Source organism: Symphodus melops (genome assembly GCF_947650265.1).
Source record: "Symphodus melops genome assembly, chromosome: 4".
NCBI lineage: Eukaryota > Metazoa > Chordata > Actinopteri > Labriformes > Labridae > Symphodus > Symphodus melops.
In genome coordinates, this window is record NC_136694.1 from 663046 (window position 1) to 678448 (window position 15403).

Genomic DNA, 15403 nt, shown 5'->3' on the forward strand with positions numbered 1-15403 from the left:
TTCCTCTCTGCAGCTTTAATGCAGGATGACTTCATGAATGTAATCCAGGCTTCATCACATCTTCTCTGATCTTCAGCTGCTGCTGATCCAACACAGACCATGTGCTTCATTGTCAGGAAATGAACTCTAGATTCTCCTCAGAGGTTCCAGAGTCAGTCCTGATGGTTATAGACCGAAATCATTGAAGGAACATAAATCAAAGTCATGGCTTCAACAGCTGCTGTCATACAGGAAAGAATGAGAACAAACAATAAAACATGCCAAATATAGTCTTCCTGACTGAACTTTCTCTACAAACAAATTCCTCATCCTTTTCTGTATTTATCACTTTCTGCATGTGTTGTGTTCATCTCTTTATTAGAGTCCTATATACACAAGTCTTAGCACAGATTAGGTCAACAGTCAGGACAATCACTGACACACAAAAGATGGTTTGAATGAAATAACATCAGATCACACTTTACAGATCCAGCTTTATCCGACAGCTTCACACAGTCAAAGACCTCACTGTTAAATCACACATTAAAAACAAACATGTTAAAGCCTCGTGCAGTTTAGAAGAAGAGTATGGAGCGTGACGGTGGAGTTGTTGTGGAGGGTTTTTGGATCCTCTGGGAGTCCTCCTGATCAGGCTTTAAAAAAACTGCTTCAGTCATTTGAAAAACGTTTTCAGATCATACTGTCGATAAATAAAGGGAAATAAAACAAAACATGAACAAAGTCATCTGTTCATTAAAAGATCAATAATTGTAATTTTTTTTATTGCTTGATCTTGAACTCCAAATATGTGAAAAATCCAGAGAAACCCTCTTAATGTCATTCCACCTTTTCACCACCAGATGGCAGCATTGCACTGTTGCTAAAGGGAGGTGGAGGGAACAACCCGTATTGTTGTTTGTGCACCAGCAGATGGCGCTATTCCCCATTTATATCTCACTTCTCCTCTTCATCTGCCTCAGGTCACTTCCTGGTTTCTCCTTCCCCTCTGATTGGTCGTTTTTTTTTTTGCCCTCTTTGCAGGGCTCGAGACTAACGGCGTCCCGTCGTCCCGAGGACGATAAAAAACGTGTTTGGGACGAACTGAAATCTCCCCCGGGACACCGTCGGGACGGCCATTTGTCAAACCCTCCGCTAAGTAAATGAGATACTACACCACCAGCTGACTACAAGTCAGCGCATCTCCTCGCGCTACAATATGTATATTTTGGTTTCTGTGCGCGAGACCCAATATAAACATATATATATATATATATATATATATATATATATATATATATATATATATATATAAACATTCTGACGTTTTCCCGCCACGTGTCGGTCCATATATCCCCTCATTAAAAAACGGCTTGCTGACAGGACCAGCACAAGTATGTTACGTTGGTTAAAGGTTACGATGGAGCCTGGAGAGGGCACTTCAGCTGCCGCATCATTGTCTAATGTTACAAACCCCGACTCTGAGCTAAGGACACATTTCTTTAGTTTTTTTAATGTCATTCATTCAAGTTACGTTAGAGTAAGAAACTGATCATAACCTCGATAAGTAACACGAACTTAAGCCAGCCAGAGGCTGTGATTAAAGTTGTATTAGATCAAGCATAATGTTATTAAGTCCATTTCAATGTTACATTGTTGTGGTCTCTTTTAGTTATTTGTGTTATTTGGGGGTCTTAAACGTAAAATGTGACGAGATGTAAAATAAACGGGCACTTTGAACTATTTCTCAGCAGGGAGAAAAGAGCGCACGAGCTGCTCTTGTATTGCTGTAATAAGCAATCAGGCTGCCACTGAACAAAAAGAGAGAGGTTATACAGAATGTAGATTTTCAAGAGATTGAAGGAGAGGTATTTGTTTTGTCTTATTTGCTCAGTTGCACAGGACCTCTGTATGATGGGGCCGATCATACAGAGGTCCTGTGGTTTAGCCACAGAGCAGCGCTATGACGCGTCCTCAAATGACTCTGTCCACGGAGCTCGCACAGATTCATGGCGCATAAAAAGTCAGTGACAGTTTTAGATTATCATTGTAAGGACACGCAGAAGAACAGACTACAAGGCTCAGAATGAAAACCCTTTTACTGAGTTGAGGTCTGTTAGTAAAAGAAGGTGACGCAGCAGCGCTGAAGGAAAAGTTCACATCTGTTGGTTTGGGCACATTTGATCATGTTTTAATGCCCGGCCCTAAAATACCTTAAGATGACTTTGAATCAAGAAACTCAAAGTGTTTATGACAACATGTGAGCAGGTCTCTCTCTCTCTCTCTCTCTCTCTCTCTCTCTCTCTCTCTCTCTCTCTCTCTCTCTCTCTCTCTCTACCTCCGTGCATGTCAATGATCAAATTGACCTGTATCCATATTATATCAGAAAATGTAAGGGTCTATTACAAAATAAAACTTAAAGCAGTTAAAATGGATTACTTTAAAATGAATCCTCATCTTTTAGTGTGAATTTGTATTTTCTAAGTTCATATATGTGAATAATAAAGATTGTTGTCAAATCTTTCCACGTATGCAACGTTTTGACCAAATATGTATTTTCCACTTCTCCTCAGAAACAAAGCAGCTCTGGCTATGAAGCCAAACGAAAAAGAACATTTCTCCCTGACTGGAAAAAGAGCGTTTCATTTATTGAATATGATGAAACTGCACAACTAATGTAGTGCAAAACATGCAGGAGGTGTCCAGCTCAGGCCACGGGGAACCGCCTGTTCCACGGGGTGACAGGAGAGAAGGTCAGAATCAGGAGCATCAAAGAGCATGCAGACACAACTTTACACAAGTCAGCTGAAGATGCCCTAAAAGTTTGACTAAACCCAGAAAGAGGAGCACTAGTGTCAGCTTTAGACAGAATGGATGTAGCAATAAAGAAAAGATGATAAAACTCTTCAACATTGCCTACTTTGTTGCCAAAGAAGAAGCCGCCTTCACCATGTTTCTGAAGCTGGTGAATCTGCATCAAACAAACGGTCTAGATCTCGGCACCACTTATAGCAATGACCAGGCATGCCGCATGTTTATCCAAGCCATTGGTTTGTGCTTCATCGAGGACCTTCAAGAAAAGTTGCGATCAGCCAAGTTCTTTTCAATCATGTCTGACTCTTCAGTTGACCGATCTGTGAAAGACCAGGAGCTAATCTATTGCACCGACCTCGAGAATGGCAAACCAGTGAACAAGCTCATCCAGTTAACTGCCCTGGACCACGCTCATAGCCAGGGCATTTTGGATGCCATTCTGGCAGGGCTGTTGAAGGTTGGGGTGAGTGAAGACACAGGGATCGAACCCCCAACCTCCCTGTAAAGAGACGACTGACTACCACTGAGCCACAGCCGCCCCTGTATGTACAGCTTATGTAAAAATGTCATTTGAAGTCGTCCCCATGAATCTGTGTTTTTATTTAATTTTTTATTGCTCTGTCTTTCTGCTCCATGTGTCTGTGAATTCCCCCCGAGGTCAATAAAGTTTTTTGATTTGAATTTGAATGAGATTGAAATGATTTGAAATGAATAAATGAGTGGATCCATGTTGTTCAGAATAAACCTGTGCTTGGCTTGGCTTCAATCAACTTCAGATGTGAGTCAAGGCAGGCGAGCCGATACTTTGTACTATTGATTGCATGTTATAAAGTTGATGTGACTTTAAATGGAGGTGTGCAGCTCATAAACTCACCTGTCATTCTATTTGATCTGTTTCTAAGGAAGCAGCTGTTCAGACTGACAATCATTAATCCACATCAGACAGTGACACACTTTATCTGCCTCCTTATCTCCTCCCTCCTCTCTCTGAATGAGCTGTGCTGGTTCCTGCTGGGTGAGGAGATGAACGTGTGCAGCACTCTCTGATCTCCATGTGACAGCATGCTGCAGAAACAGGCTTTAAAGGAAGCCAACAGATCCACTGAGACAGATTCATGTGAACAGGAAACCCTGAACAGAAGAGCAGACTGGCCTTTACTTTCATTATTACTCCCACTATTCACCCTGCACACACACACTTCCTCTTTGTCTCCTCCAACAACTCCACAGGGTCAGGAGTAGGCGGAGCTAAATGCTCCAGGAATGTTGAACTATGAACTCTGAGTCATCTAATTCTTGTTTAATATACTCCCTAAATAATGCTGGCTCATTTACATGACCCAGTTGCTGGGTGCTGAGCTGCTGGCTCATTTCACTGGGTTGATTTTGGCCACGGCGGGAATATTGACCCAATATTAGGTGATTGAGAGAGGCTGAAGTGATCCAACGGCTGAGCTGGCCTTGTCACAACCCCGCGCGGGGTCAGAAGCCCCGCCCACTTCTCTCCTCGCGACTGACAAACGGTCGGCTGTGTTTTAACGTTGGACTTCGCTAAGTACCTAAAATACATTTTTTAAACATCATTTTCACTCTAAACAATATCAATACACGAGTACTATTAATTATAACAAAACCATTATGGCAAAGTCATTACTTTTTACTTGTTGACTGGCGTATCGTGACGTTTTTCAGCTAGTTAACTTACTTTGAGTTATAGCAAATATAACGGTAACCTAGCATCATTTAGTTTGTTAGTTCGTTGGTTAACATTAATTTAGACTTTCAGTCTTTTATTTTCTGTTTTCCAATATGACCAATCATAATGTTAGATGGCTGCTCATATCCTACTAACATTAATGTTGGTTAAGTGAATCACTTTTCAACGTTGACGTTACTCTACATCATCTTGTCACATAAGGCTGAATATCCTTTTAATGCACCTTAACATTGACTTTGGTTCATATCGCCCTAACGTTAAACGCTGTCATTCATCAGACGGGGGACTTTTTACTGACGTTAACATTAGTCCATGTCCCAAGGCCATCACACAAATATTAACGTTATAGTGATGGCGTGGATTTACATGTTCACTTTGAGCTTTGTTCTGGTTGCGAGCAGTTTAAATGGATAGTTGTTGTAAAGTGTCGAGTCATCCCAGGCTGCTGAAGACGCTAATGTTAGCCTGTAGCGATAACAGCAGGTGGCAGCTTTATGATTAAAAGAGATGTAAGTAAGTAAAGGCCGGTTCACACGGCAGGATTTTAAAATTGTCGGCCGATTTCCCAAACTGTAGAGAGCACACACATGGCGATAAATAATCGGAGGTTTTACAGTTTCGGTCGTACAGTGTGTGGTGTGCAGCCACACGGCAACATCAACACACCACACACGAACCGATTTCACTCGCGAACATCCCCCGATCAGACAGGAAATCTCGCAAAACCTCACGAGATTAAACGTGATTCCAGAGTAAACAAACATGACGGGCGAAGAGGATGCGGTTTTGATCGTTTGTGCTGTGTTTTTATGCGACAAAACACGTTTTAAAAAGAAAAGGCGTTGGTCAAAGGAGTGGAGACAACGGGAGCGTGGACTGTACGTGCTCCATGATGATATGGCGGTGAGTAGTTGTTTTTTTCTCATAGAAATGTCGTTACGTACAACCCTGATTGTTTACCATTGAAATAAACGTTCATAAACGTTTTTACATTCATAAGATACATAATACACTGGTGGACTGCAGCTGTGGATGTTTATGCCGATCATTTATATTTTCATATTTCACAGGTCTCTGACAGAGAAGGGGTCAGGGAGTTACTGCGAATGAATATGAAGGAGCTTGAGTTTGTCCTCAATAAAGTAGCCCCATTGATCACAAAGCAGGACACAAACATGAGGCTGTCCATTTCTGCGAAGGAGAGACTGGTGTTAACGCTAAGATTCTTGGCAACAGGTTTGTTTGCAAAAGTCTGCTTTGTTTATCGTGTTTACTTTTACTTAATCGGGTGAATGAAACTCATGTTGTTTCTTTATCTTGTAGGAGACTCCTTTTCATCATTAAACTTCCAGTTTAGAGTTGGAAAGTCAACCATTTCCAAGATTGTCACCGAAACATGTGAAGCCCTGTACCAAGCATTTGCTAAGGATTATCTCAAGGTAAGTCTAATTAAATGTTTTTTTGAAATACACACACAAATTAAACACATACTGCATGTGATCTCTTTTTATATATCAGTATGTATTTGATTTTAACAGTAAACATTTTTAAAATGTATTTCTTTAAAATATGTTCTCAGTATTATTTATATGTGAAATACAGAAAGCCAAGGAAAAAGATATATACACAATGGAAGTTGAACTATTTGAGGTCTTTTCCCATATGCATAATTCTGTCATTTCAGACACCAACTACAGAGGAGGAATGGCTGGAGATTGCGCAAGATTTTCATCAGAAGTGGCAGTTCCCCCATTGTCTTGGTGCCCTAGATGGCAAACATATCAGCATTTTGCCCCCTGCTCATAGTGGAAGTGTCTTCCGTAATTACAAGGGGCATTTCTCTGTATTAATGATGGCTCTTGTTGATGCAAAGTATCAGTTTCTTTATGTTAGTGTGGGGGCACAGGGAAGAGCGTCAGATGCAGGTGTGTTTAATGAATCGGATTTCAAGAAAGCGCTGGACCAGGGCCTTCTAAATATCCCTGCAGCAAAACCACTTCCACAGTCAGACATAGAAGCACCCTTTGTGATCCTGGGTGATGATGCTTATCCTTTGCGCACGGACCTCATGAAGCCGTACTCCTTTCGTCAAATGGACTATGAGCAGAGAGTCTTTAACTACAGGCTTTCTCGAGCACGCAGAGTGGTCGAAAATGGATTTGGAATACTTGCCAACAGGTGGAGAGTTTTCCGCACCACCATAATGCTCGACGCAGACAAGGTACAGAAGGTTGCCTTAGCATGTGTTTGTCTCCACAATTATTTATGTGGGATTAGGTCTGCCACATATGCACCTCCAGCCCTGATGGACTCAGACGACTGTTACCACAGAATTGTTGAGGGTACCTGGAGACAAAATGGTCTGGCACCCATGCTCCCTCTTCAACCAGGAAAACCCTGCAATAGCTCCATTGCTGCCAAACAAAACAGAGACAAGCTGAAGAGCTACTTTGTTTCCTCTGCAGGCAAGATTCCCTGGCAGGACAACTACATATAGGCTTTGGCATGTTAAAGCCTCTTAAAGCTGACGTAACGTTTTTTTTTATAGCATTTAATATGTTGTTTACACATTCAATACATTTCTGGAAATTAAAAAATAATTAGAAATTGAAATGTAATGGATAAACTTTTAATATTCCAAGATTTAGAATATTTTATATACACACCTTTTGTTTGTGCTTCTTTGTTTATTTTAGTGTTCAAATTTATATAGTATTTATATTTTGATATTTGATTTACCTGAAATTCCCTGTGCAAAAAATTAAACTTTCTCCATGTCCAAATGCTCTTGCATCTTCATATTTGAAAGAAATACTTGTGTTGCTTTTTCTACTTGTATTATTTTTATGAAATTCCATATTTCAATCCTGAAGCCATCTATCCAGTTGGATAGAGGTCAACTTTGAAAACATGAAAAACAGTCTGTGGGATCAAATAAATAACTTTATTATTCACTTCAGGATACAAGCAATCTTTACTCCTATATATAACAAGAGTTCAATTAAAACGAAGACATCAAAAAAGAATGCAACTGAAGATGCACTTGAAAATAACCACAAAACAGGTAGTTGAGTCTGACAATCTCCCCCTGTATGTATTCACTCGTCTTCTAACATTCTCCTGTAGTTATGTATGTAGTGATATGGCTCTTGTTGAATTGTGTGTGTGAGTAGAGGGGTTGGTTGTGTGTTTGGCATATGTACAGAGGAGGGTACAGGGTAAATAGGTGGCACCTGTGCATCATTCTCCTGAGCCTCATATAAATCGTTCATGATTTTTCTCTTTATTCTTGTCTTTAGCACAGCGTTTTTAATTGACCTCAACTCCTCAGCTACTTGTTGTCCAAAGTGGCTGTCACTATCTTTGCTTCTTCCAGCGTTAAAAGCTGTTGACATCTGCTGTAAAATTTTCTGTTTTTCGATTTCAATTACATCATTAGATTGGCTTTTCTTAAGCTTTTTCGCAGGTGGTACATGAGCTACAGGAGGGGAAGGGTCGTCATCATTTTGTAGAAAAAATTTATCCTCAGCAGATGTTTCCTCAGAGGCCGGAGAGAGGTCATCATCTACATCACTCAGGAGGTCCCTCTCAGCAGCCAGAGCATCTTTAATTGTTTGAGGCAGCTATAAAAGTTATAAAAAATATTAATGGATATTTAGACAACACTTAAATATTGATAAGAAGTCTACAATCAGGATACATACACTGCTTTCAGTTGGACGTTGGGTGGCATGCTTCTTCAGAAACATCAATGTCTTCATGAGCCACCTTTGTTTGCTTGTTAGTGGCTTTTGCAAACTCCCACTGGGTTTACTTTTCAGAAGCTTGCTGTACTGGGTCCTCAAAGTTGTGGCCCGTGTCTTTACTTCTTCCACTGTCATTAACAATAACAAGACATTTACATGAATGACCGTTATCATCAAGTTAACGGTTGGTAGTGTAGAAGAAAAGTTACCGTTTATCTCAAGTGCAGCAGCAATTTCTGTCCAACTCCTCTCCTTGTCCTGTCGGTTATGATACTCTTTGCATGAAACATTGTATAAACATTCATGATGTTGCCATAGGTTGACGAGTTGGTCCTCCATCTCCGATGTCCACCGGACTTTCTGTTGCGCCATCATGACAGCTGTTTTTTTTTATGCTCCCGGAGTTTCCTCGCCTCTACGTCACCTCGCTTTCTGATTGGCTACACATCAACCGTCAACAGGCTCGTGCTCGTTTTCTCCTCGGGGGACACCACACATGATGAGAGATCGGGCCAAAACAATCCAACATGTTGAATATCCCCGATTTGAGATCGGAGCGGTCCCGACGTTCTTCCGACCAGACGAGAGCGGTCTGAACACACCACACACGGCAGGATGATCTTATAAGATTATTTTATGATGATCGGGCGTCCTTAAGATTATCGGAAGGAGAGAATCGGAGCCGAAATCGGCGTGATTATCCTGCCGTGTGAACCAGGCTTTAGTAAGTAAATTTTATTTATATAGCACTTTTCGCAGGCAGGGGCCACAAAGTGCTTCACAAACAGGGTTAAAACATCACAAGTAATATACAGACAGCACAAAGATCATGGCAGCCCTAAAAGAGGCTCATTAAAAGCCTGGACAAATAAAAACGTCTTCAGTTGACTCTTGAAAGTGACAACTGAATCAATTGAGCGCAAGGATGATGGAAGTTCATTCCAGAGGCTCGGAGCAATGACCTGGAACGACCGGTCACCTCTAGTGCGAAAATGAGCTCGAGGGACCTTCATCAGGTTCTGATCCATAGACCTCAGCGCTCGCATAGGGGCGTAAGGCTGGATCAGCTCACTAAGGTAAGAGGGAGCCGGACCATGTAGGGCTCTGAAGGCCAGAACCAGGATTTTAAACCTGAACCTAAAGGACACTGGCAGCCAGTGAAGGTCTTTCAGAACAGGGGATATGTGGGTCCTCCTATTTGTGCGGGTCAGAATTCTTGCTGCAGAATTTTGAACTAATTGCAGTCTAGAGAGCTCTTTCTTGTTAAGACAAGAAAACAAACCATTGCAATAGTCTAAACGTGAAGACACAAAGGCGTGGATAATGAGCTCCAAATCATTCTGTGAAACCATGTTTCTAAGTTTGGAGATCTTCCTTAGTTGAAAGAAGCAGTTCCTTGACAGCTGTTTACAGTGCTGGACTAAAGACATGTCTTTGTCGAAGATAACGCCCAGGTTTCTAAGACTAGGCTTCACAGACTGGCCTAGGTCCCCCAAGAACTGCTTAATCCCTGGAATTGAGTCATCAGGGGGGAGAATCAATGTTTCTGTTTTCTCTGCATTGAGCTGCAGAGAATTTTCGCTGAGCCATTGTTTGATTTCCATCAGACAAAGACGTAGGGAGCTCAGCTTCTGGATCTCGGACGGCTTAAAAGAGCAGTACAGCTGGATATCGTCAGCAAATAGGTGGAAAGAAACATCATCGAACCTTCGTATGATCTTTCCTAGAGGGATCAAATACAGCAAAAACAAGACAGGACCCAAGACAGAACCTTGAGGCACTCCACACAGCAGGTCCGCAGACTCCGACCTTATTTGGTTGGCTGCTACACTGAAGCTTCGTCCAGCTAGATAAGAAGAGAACCATTTTAGAACTGAACCCGACAGTCCAACTTGATCCCTCAGTCTTCTCAGCAGAATCTGATGGTCTACAGTGTCGAAGGCTGCGGACAGGTCCAAGAGAACCAGGACCGTGGACTTTCCAGAGTCAGCAGCCATCATAATGTCGCTGGACACTTTCAGTAAGGCCGTTTCCGTGGAGTGTTGCTTACGGAAACTGGACTGAAGCGGTTCATGGATGTTGCTTTGATCCAGGAGAAGGGTCAACTGATTACAGACCACCTTCTCAAGGATCTTTGACATGAAAGGGAGCTTAGAAATAGGCCTAAAGCTATTAAGATCTGTTTGGTCTAGGCCTGCTTTTTTTAGTAATGGCTCCACTATGGCATGTTTGAATGCAGTAGGAAACACACCAGTGGACAAAGACAGGTTAACCATTTTGGTCACACACGGGCCGATTTCCCCAAACACTTTTTTAAAAAGCCTACAGGGAAGGACGTCAGATGAGCAAGAGGAGGGCTTCATCTTAGACACCACTGCTGAAATATCAGCAACCGTCACGGTCCTAAACAAGGACCACAAGCTGGAGACAGGCTCAGAAACAGCAGGGGTAACACGAAGAGGGGGCGGGATGTTGTCCTTGATCATCTTTATCTTGTTTGTGAAGAATCTCAAAAAGGCATTGCTGTCAGCTTCACAAAACACGGGGGCAACTGGGGCAGCAGGACATACAAGTGAGTTTATCGTTTCAAACAACACTTTGGGGTTTTTCTTATTTAGTGCTACCAGTTGATGGATATACTCAGATCTGGCATTTTCGACCATCACATTGTATGAGGACACAAGGTCCCTGAGGTAGAGCCTGTGCACCTCAAGGTTAGTGGATTTCCACAGGCGTTCAGTCTTTCGACATAGTCTCTTTAGATTTAGGATGTCTTCATTAGTCCACGGGCGAGCTTTTTCCCTGGTAGAGGAGTTTGTTTTAACAGGAGCCACCTGGTTCAGAATTTCTACACAGTGATTGTTAAAACAGTGAGTGAGATCATCCACATCGAGACAGTTCATGACCAAGACAGGATCAAATAAATGAGAGAAACTATCTGCAGTATTAGCAGTGATAACACGCCTCTGAGACCTGACTGTTGAAGGCTTGGGCTCAGGACAAAAGTGCAGATCAAACAGAACAAGACTATGATCACTCAAATGAACATCATTTACAGACAGGTTTAAAATGTCTAGGCCAAGCGTAAAAACTAAGTCTAAAATATGGCCTTTTTGGTGAGTGGGCTCAGAAACATGCTGCTCAAAATTAAAAGTTTCAGTCAATGTTAGAAGTTCCATTGCAGGGGAAGATGAGCTGTCATCAACATGAAGGTTAAAATCCCCAAGGATTAAAACAGAGTCCAGCTTTATAATAGAGGACAAGAAGTCACTAAAATCCTTTAAGAAGACAGCGGCAGGGCCAGGAGGACGGTAGATCAACACACAGTAAAAAGGGGATGAGGAACCCATCTTAACCATCTGTGATTCAAACGAAGAGAAATCTTGGGACTGGATCAGTTTGCATTTTTGGACCTCCCTGTGCACAATGGCCAGGCCACCACCACGGCGACAGGGGCGGGGCTTCCCGACAGCAGAGCAGCCAGGTGGACAGAGATCATTTAAATGAATGAACTCTTCCTCTCTCTGCCATGTCTCTGAAAGACACATAATATCCAGATTTTCTCTTGTAAAAAGATCGTTTAGTGAATGAGACTTGTTCGCAATTGAACGAGCATTCAATAGGCCGACGTGGATTGACGTCTCGGAGGTAGTGTCCGTGTTGCGGAGCGGGATTGGACGAAGGCACATCCAGCGGTCACGTGAGCTCCAGCTGGTCCATGCTGGAAAAGCCGGCATAAACACGGAAGTAGGCGATGGCGATGAAAACCCCTGACCATGGCTCCAGCACTGCGAAGGGTCCAGGACAGTTGTTGAAGTGCGGGCAGGCGGCAGCGAGGACACGCTGACGCACACATCGAGGAGAGGAATCTGGCGCAGGAACCGAGCGTGGTCCCGGCAGCCGAAGACGACGGAGCCCCCGTGCGCCGCAGCACGTCTTCGCTTTACTTGGATACCGGACCGAGAGCCCCCTCCTCTGGATCTCCTGCGGGTCTTACCCGGCACCCGATACAGCATCAAGTAGTCCGGTGAGTCGGGATCGATTTCAAACGGAGGCGGAAATGCCTGTTTGTACCGGTCCCAGGTATGAAACATGTCCTCCAATGACTCTTTGATACGAAATAAAGAGTCCCGATCATAGGTTAGTAAAGCCAGGACACTTCCATTTGTCATCTGGGCTGCTAAAATCACATATAGTGAAACAATAATCATCAATAATCTACAAAACAGAGAGCGAGCCGTGGCACTGCCAGTCACAGGCGCCAGTACGGTTTGAACTTAAGAACGCTTCAGTGAGATTTTAAAACTCAGCATTAACTGTTGATACAACTAAGAGGATTATAAAGTTGAGCTGTTACAGAGTTGATTTATTTTCTGAGTAATGGCATCTTTAACGCTTTCAAAGATTTCACTTTTTTCACAAATTTTCAAAAAAAATTTCCCCATTGAAATGAATGGGATTTTTTTCCACTGTTTCACCTTCTTCTCAGCCTTATAACTTTTGCTGTGCTGAGACTTCATTTTTACTTTAAAACGTTCACACGTGTCTCCACCACTTTTACTACATTTACATTGTTTTGCTATCTTTTATACTTTTTAAACTATACCTCCAACTGTTTTGTGATGTTTTTTGCTGTCTTCCCCGTTTTTGAATGGGTGTCTATGTGGTGAGATGTTCAGAGCTAGAGTGAGTGACATCATCGCTAGAGTGTGGCTGAGTTGGGAGATGGGTTCAAAATCTCCCGAACAAATTGCTCTAGCGACCACAATTTTCACACCACATGACTAAATTTACCCTCAAAACGTAGGAAAACTTGTCCTCTCGCTCACATTAGGATTTCAGGACAAACGGAGCTACGGTTTGGACACTGTGACCTTCAAAGCGGCAGGTGGTCCAAAAAACTCTCCATCTGCGATAATGTTGAGATTCACCGATTCATTTGGAAACTGATCTCTCTTGACAAAGTTTTCACATCGCTGCGGTTCCCACATTTCTTGGATCCCAGACATAAAAATTACATCAACACGTTCAGCTACCTCTCCTCTTGCTCATAAAATCATCATTCAGCCACCAACTCTTCATTTTACCCCTTAAAATAAGCACTGAATAGGGAGATGTTTCCCCCGTTTTCTCAGTCTAAGCTGCCAGCTGACTGCAGTTACTCTTGATTGCACTTACACACACAAACACCCACCCCATCACGCACACACGCATTGAACTTCATACTGTAAATGCTTTGCTTTCTCATTTACTCTCTTGATTCTTCTGCTTTATCTAGATTTTCTGCTTCCACTTCTGCTTTTACAACATGTTCTCCTTCTATCACTATTTCTTGTTCTCCTACAGATACTTTTACTTTCTTCTACTTCTTGTTCTACTTTTACTACTGTTTTTTCTGCTATTTCCTCTTCTTCTACTTCTTGTTCTTCTGCTTTTACTTATTTTTTTCTGCTTACACCTCTTCTTTTACTACATTTTCTCTTTCTATCTTGTTCTTGTACAGATACTTTCACTTTCTTCTACTTCTTGTTCTCCTTTTACGACTGTTTTTCTTCTTCCACTTTTCTCCTGCTATTTTCTCTTCTACTTTACTACTGTTTGTCTACTTCTACTTTTCTTCTGCTATTTCCTCTTCTACTTCTGCTAGTTCTTCTTCATTCAGCAGTGTTTCTGCAAAATTTCAGCAGGAAGCATTCACACACATTTTCCGCAGGGAAATGCAAATTGTCTAGTTATATCCTCAAATTTTGGCGTGCTACTCCTCCCACAGCGTTTGTGCCACACACACAAAAAAGGTATCAAAACAAGCGGCTCGGTCATGACATGGGTGCTTTTACTTTGTGGAAACTTCCGGTACATGGTGTGGACACAAATCGAGTTTAAGCGACAAAAATCGCCCTCCTGAAGCCATTGTTGCTCGCATATACAAACAAAATATATCAAAATAAAGCTCTGAGTGTCCTCTCACTCGTGAAGCAAAAAGTAAAAAAATAAAATGTTCCAGTCTCCCAGGGGAGACATTTGTTTGACAGTCACGCACCACATACACACACATTGGGCTCTCACTCTAACTGACCTCCAGAATTTCACAGTTTTCACTCGTGTTTTAAAATCGCCACTGTGATCTCAGTCTGAATGCTAAATGAAAATAAAATACATCAGCACGTGCGCCTATTTGTGCTGTGGCTCACAGTCCAAACGGATCGGTGATATCATGTTTAGTTTTTAAGATATTTGAGGTTTTGCAAGCAGTGGTAAGCCCATTCAAATACATTGATGGAATGTTCTGGCAGTTTGGCAGATCAAAGCTGAATGTCAACCAATCAGTGAGCAGCAGGTGTTCAGAGTTAGAGTGATGACATTATCATTTGAGTGGGACCATAGACTGGTGTAGTTTTGAGTCCTAAAACCAGGAAGTGAGTTAGCATTTTAGCACCGTGGTTCTGACCTCTAAAAGTCTAAATGTGGATTTTGAATGTGTTTGTGTTTAGACGCCTGAAATAAGGTCTGTGGTTAACACAAGCTGAAGAGATGTTGATGTTTGTTAGACGAGATAAACTACGTGCGCTAAGACCCCACTTGTGAATTTTAAAGTTTTTACGCGAACTTTCAAGGGCGTAGCTAACTGAAACTACAGTGGTTGTTGCAGACATTAAACGTCATCACGCCGGGAACTCTCTCCCTAATCCTCCTTACAGCCTCTAGTCATGTTTTTCAGTGCTCTTGTAAATATTAGGTTAATAAACAACTTATTAAGCTAACGTTTAGCTAGCTTGTCAAATCCGCTGATTAGATCGATGAAGCATAACGGTCGTGGCGTCATTATAAATCGACCGCAGTGTCGTTCGCTAGCGCACAATGTTAGCTTTTTACTTCTCTCAGCTGCATTAACTCTTCAAACTTAATATACCGTAAATTCCGGACTACAAGCCGCTACTTTTTTGTCACGTTTTGAACACAGGTGCACTCAATAGTCCGGAATTTACGGTAAATGATGTTCATCTGTAAAGATTATCCCGCTGAACAAAACAGCAACGCATCAGAAACGTGTGTTTGACACACAGATTATTTTCTGCAATGATCCAAAATCCAATGCAAAAATCCCATAGGCGAATTTTCGTAGGAACCACTGGCGCCATTTTTTCGGGTT

The 15403-nt window shown here is 42.1% G+C and overlaps 2 protein-coding genes and 1 long non-coding RNA gene across 3 annotated transcripts in view; 2 read left to right on the plus strand and 1 right to left on the minus strand.

Annotated features, from left to right (window-relative positions):
* Positions 1-15403, plus strand: part of LOC306822720 (V-set domain-containing T-cell activation inhibitor 1-like) — a 134239-nt gene that overhangs the window by 103105 nt on the left and 15731 nt on the right. The gene's annotated exons all lie outside the window — the stretch shown is intronic.
* Positions 5036-7290, plus strand: LOC306822715 (uncharacterized protein). The gene is made up of 4 exons (XM_079341891.1): positions 5036-5410; positions 5578-5743; positions 5831-5946; positions 6192-7290. The coding sequence occupies exons 1-4, from the start codon at positions 5270-5272 to the stop codon at positions 7002-7004; spliced, it is 1236 nt and encodes a 411-aa protein (XP_079198017.1). The 5' UTR covers positions 5036-5269; the 3' UTR covers positions 7005-7290.
* Positions 7525-8973, minus strand: LOC306822746. The gene is made up of 3 exons (XR_013778939.1): positions 8463-8973; positions 8212-8381; positions 7525-8130 (listed from the first exon to the last, which is right to left on the minus strand). It is a non-coding gene; the product is annotated as an uncharacterized lncRNA (long non-coding RNA).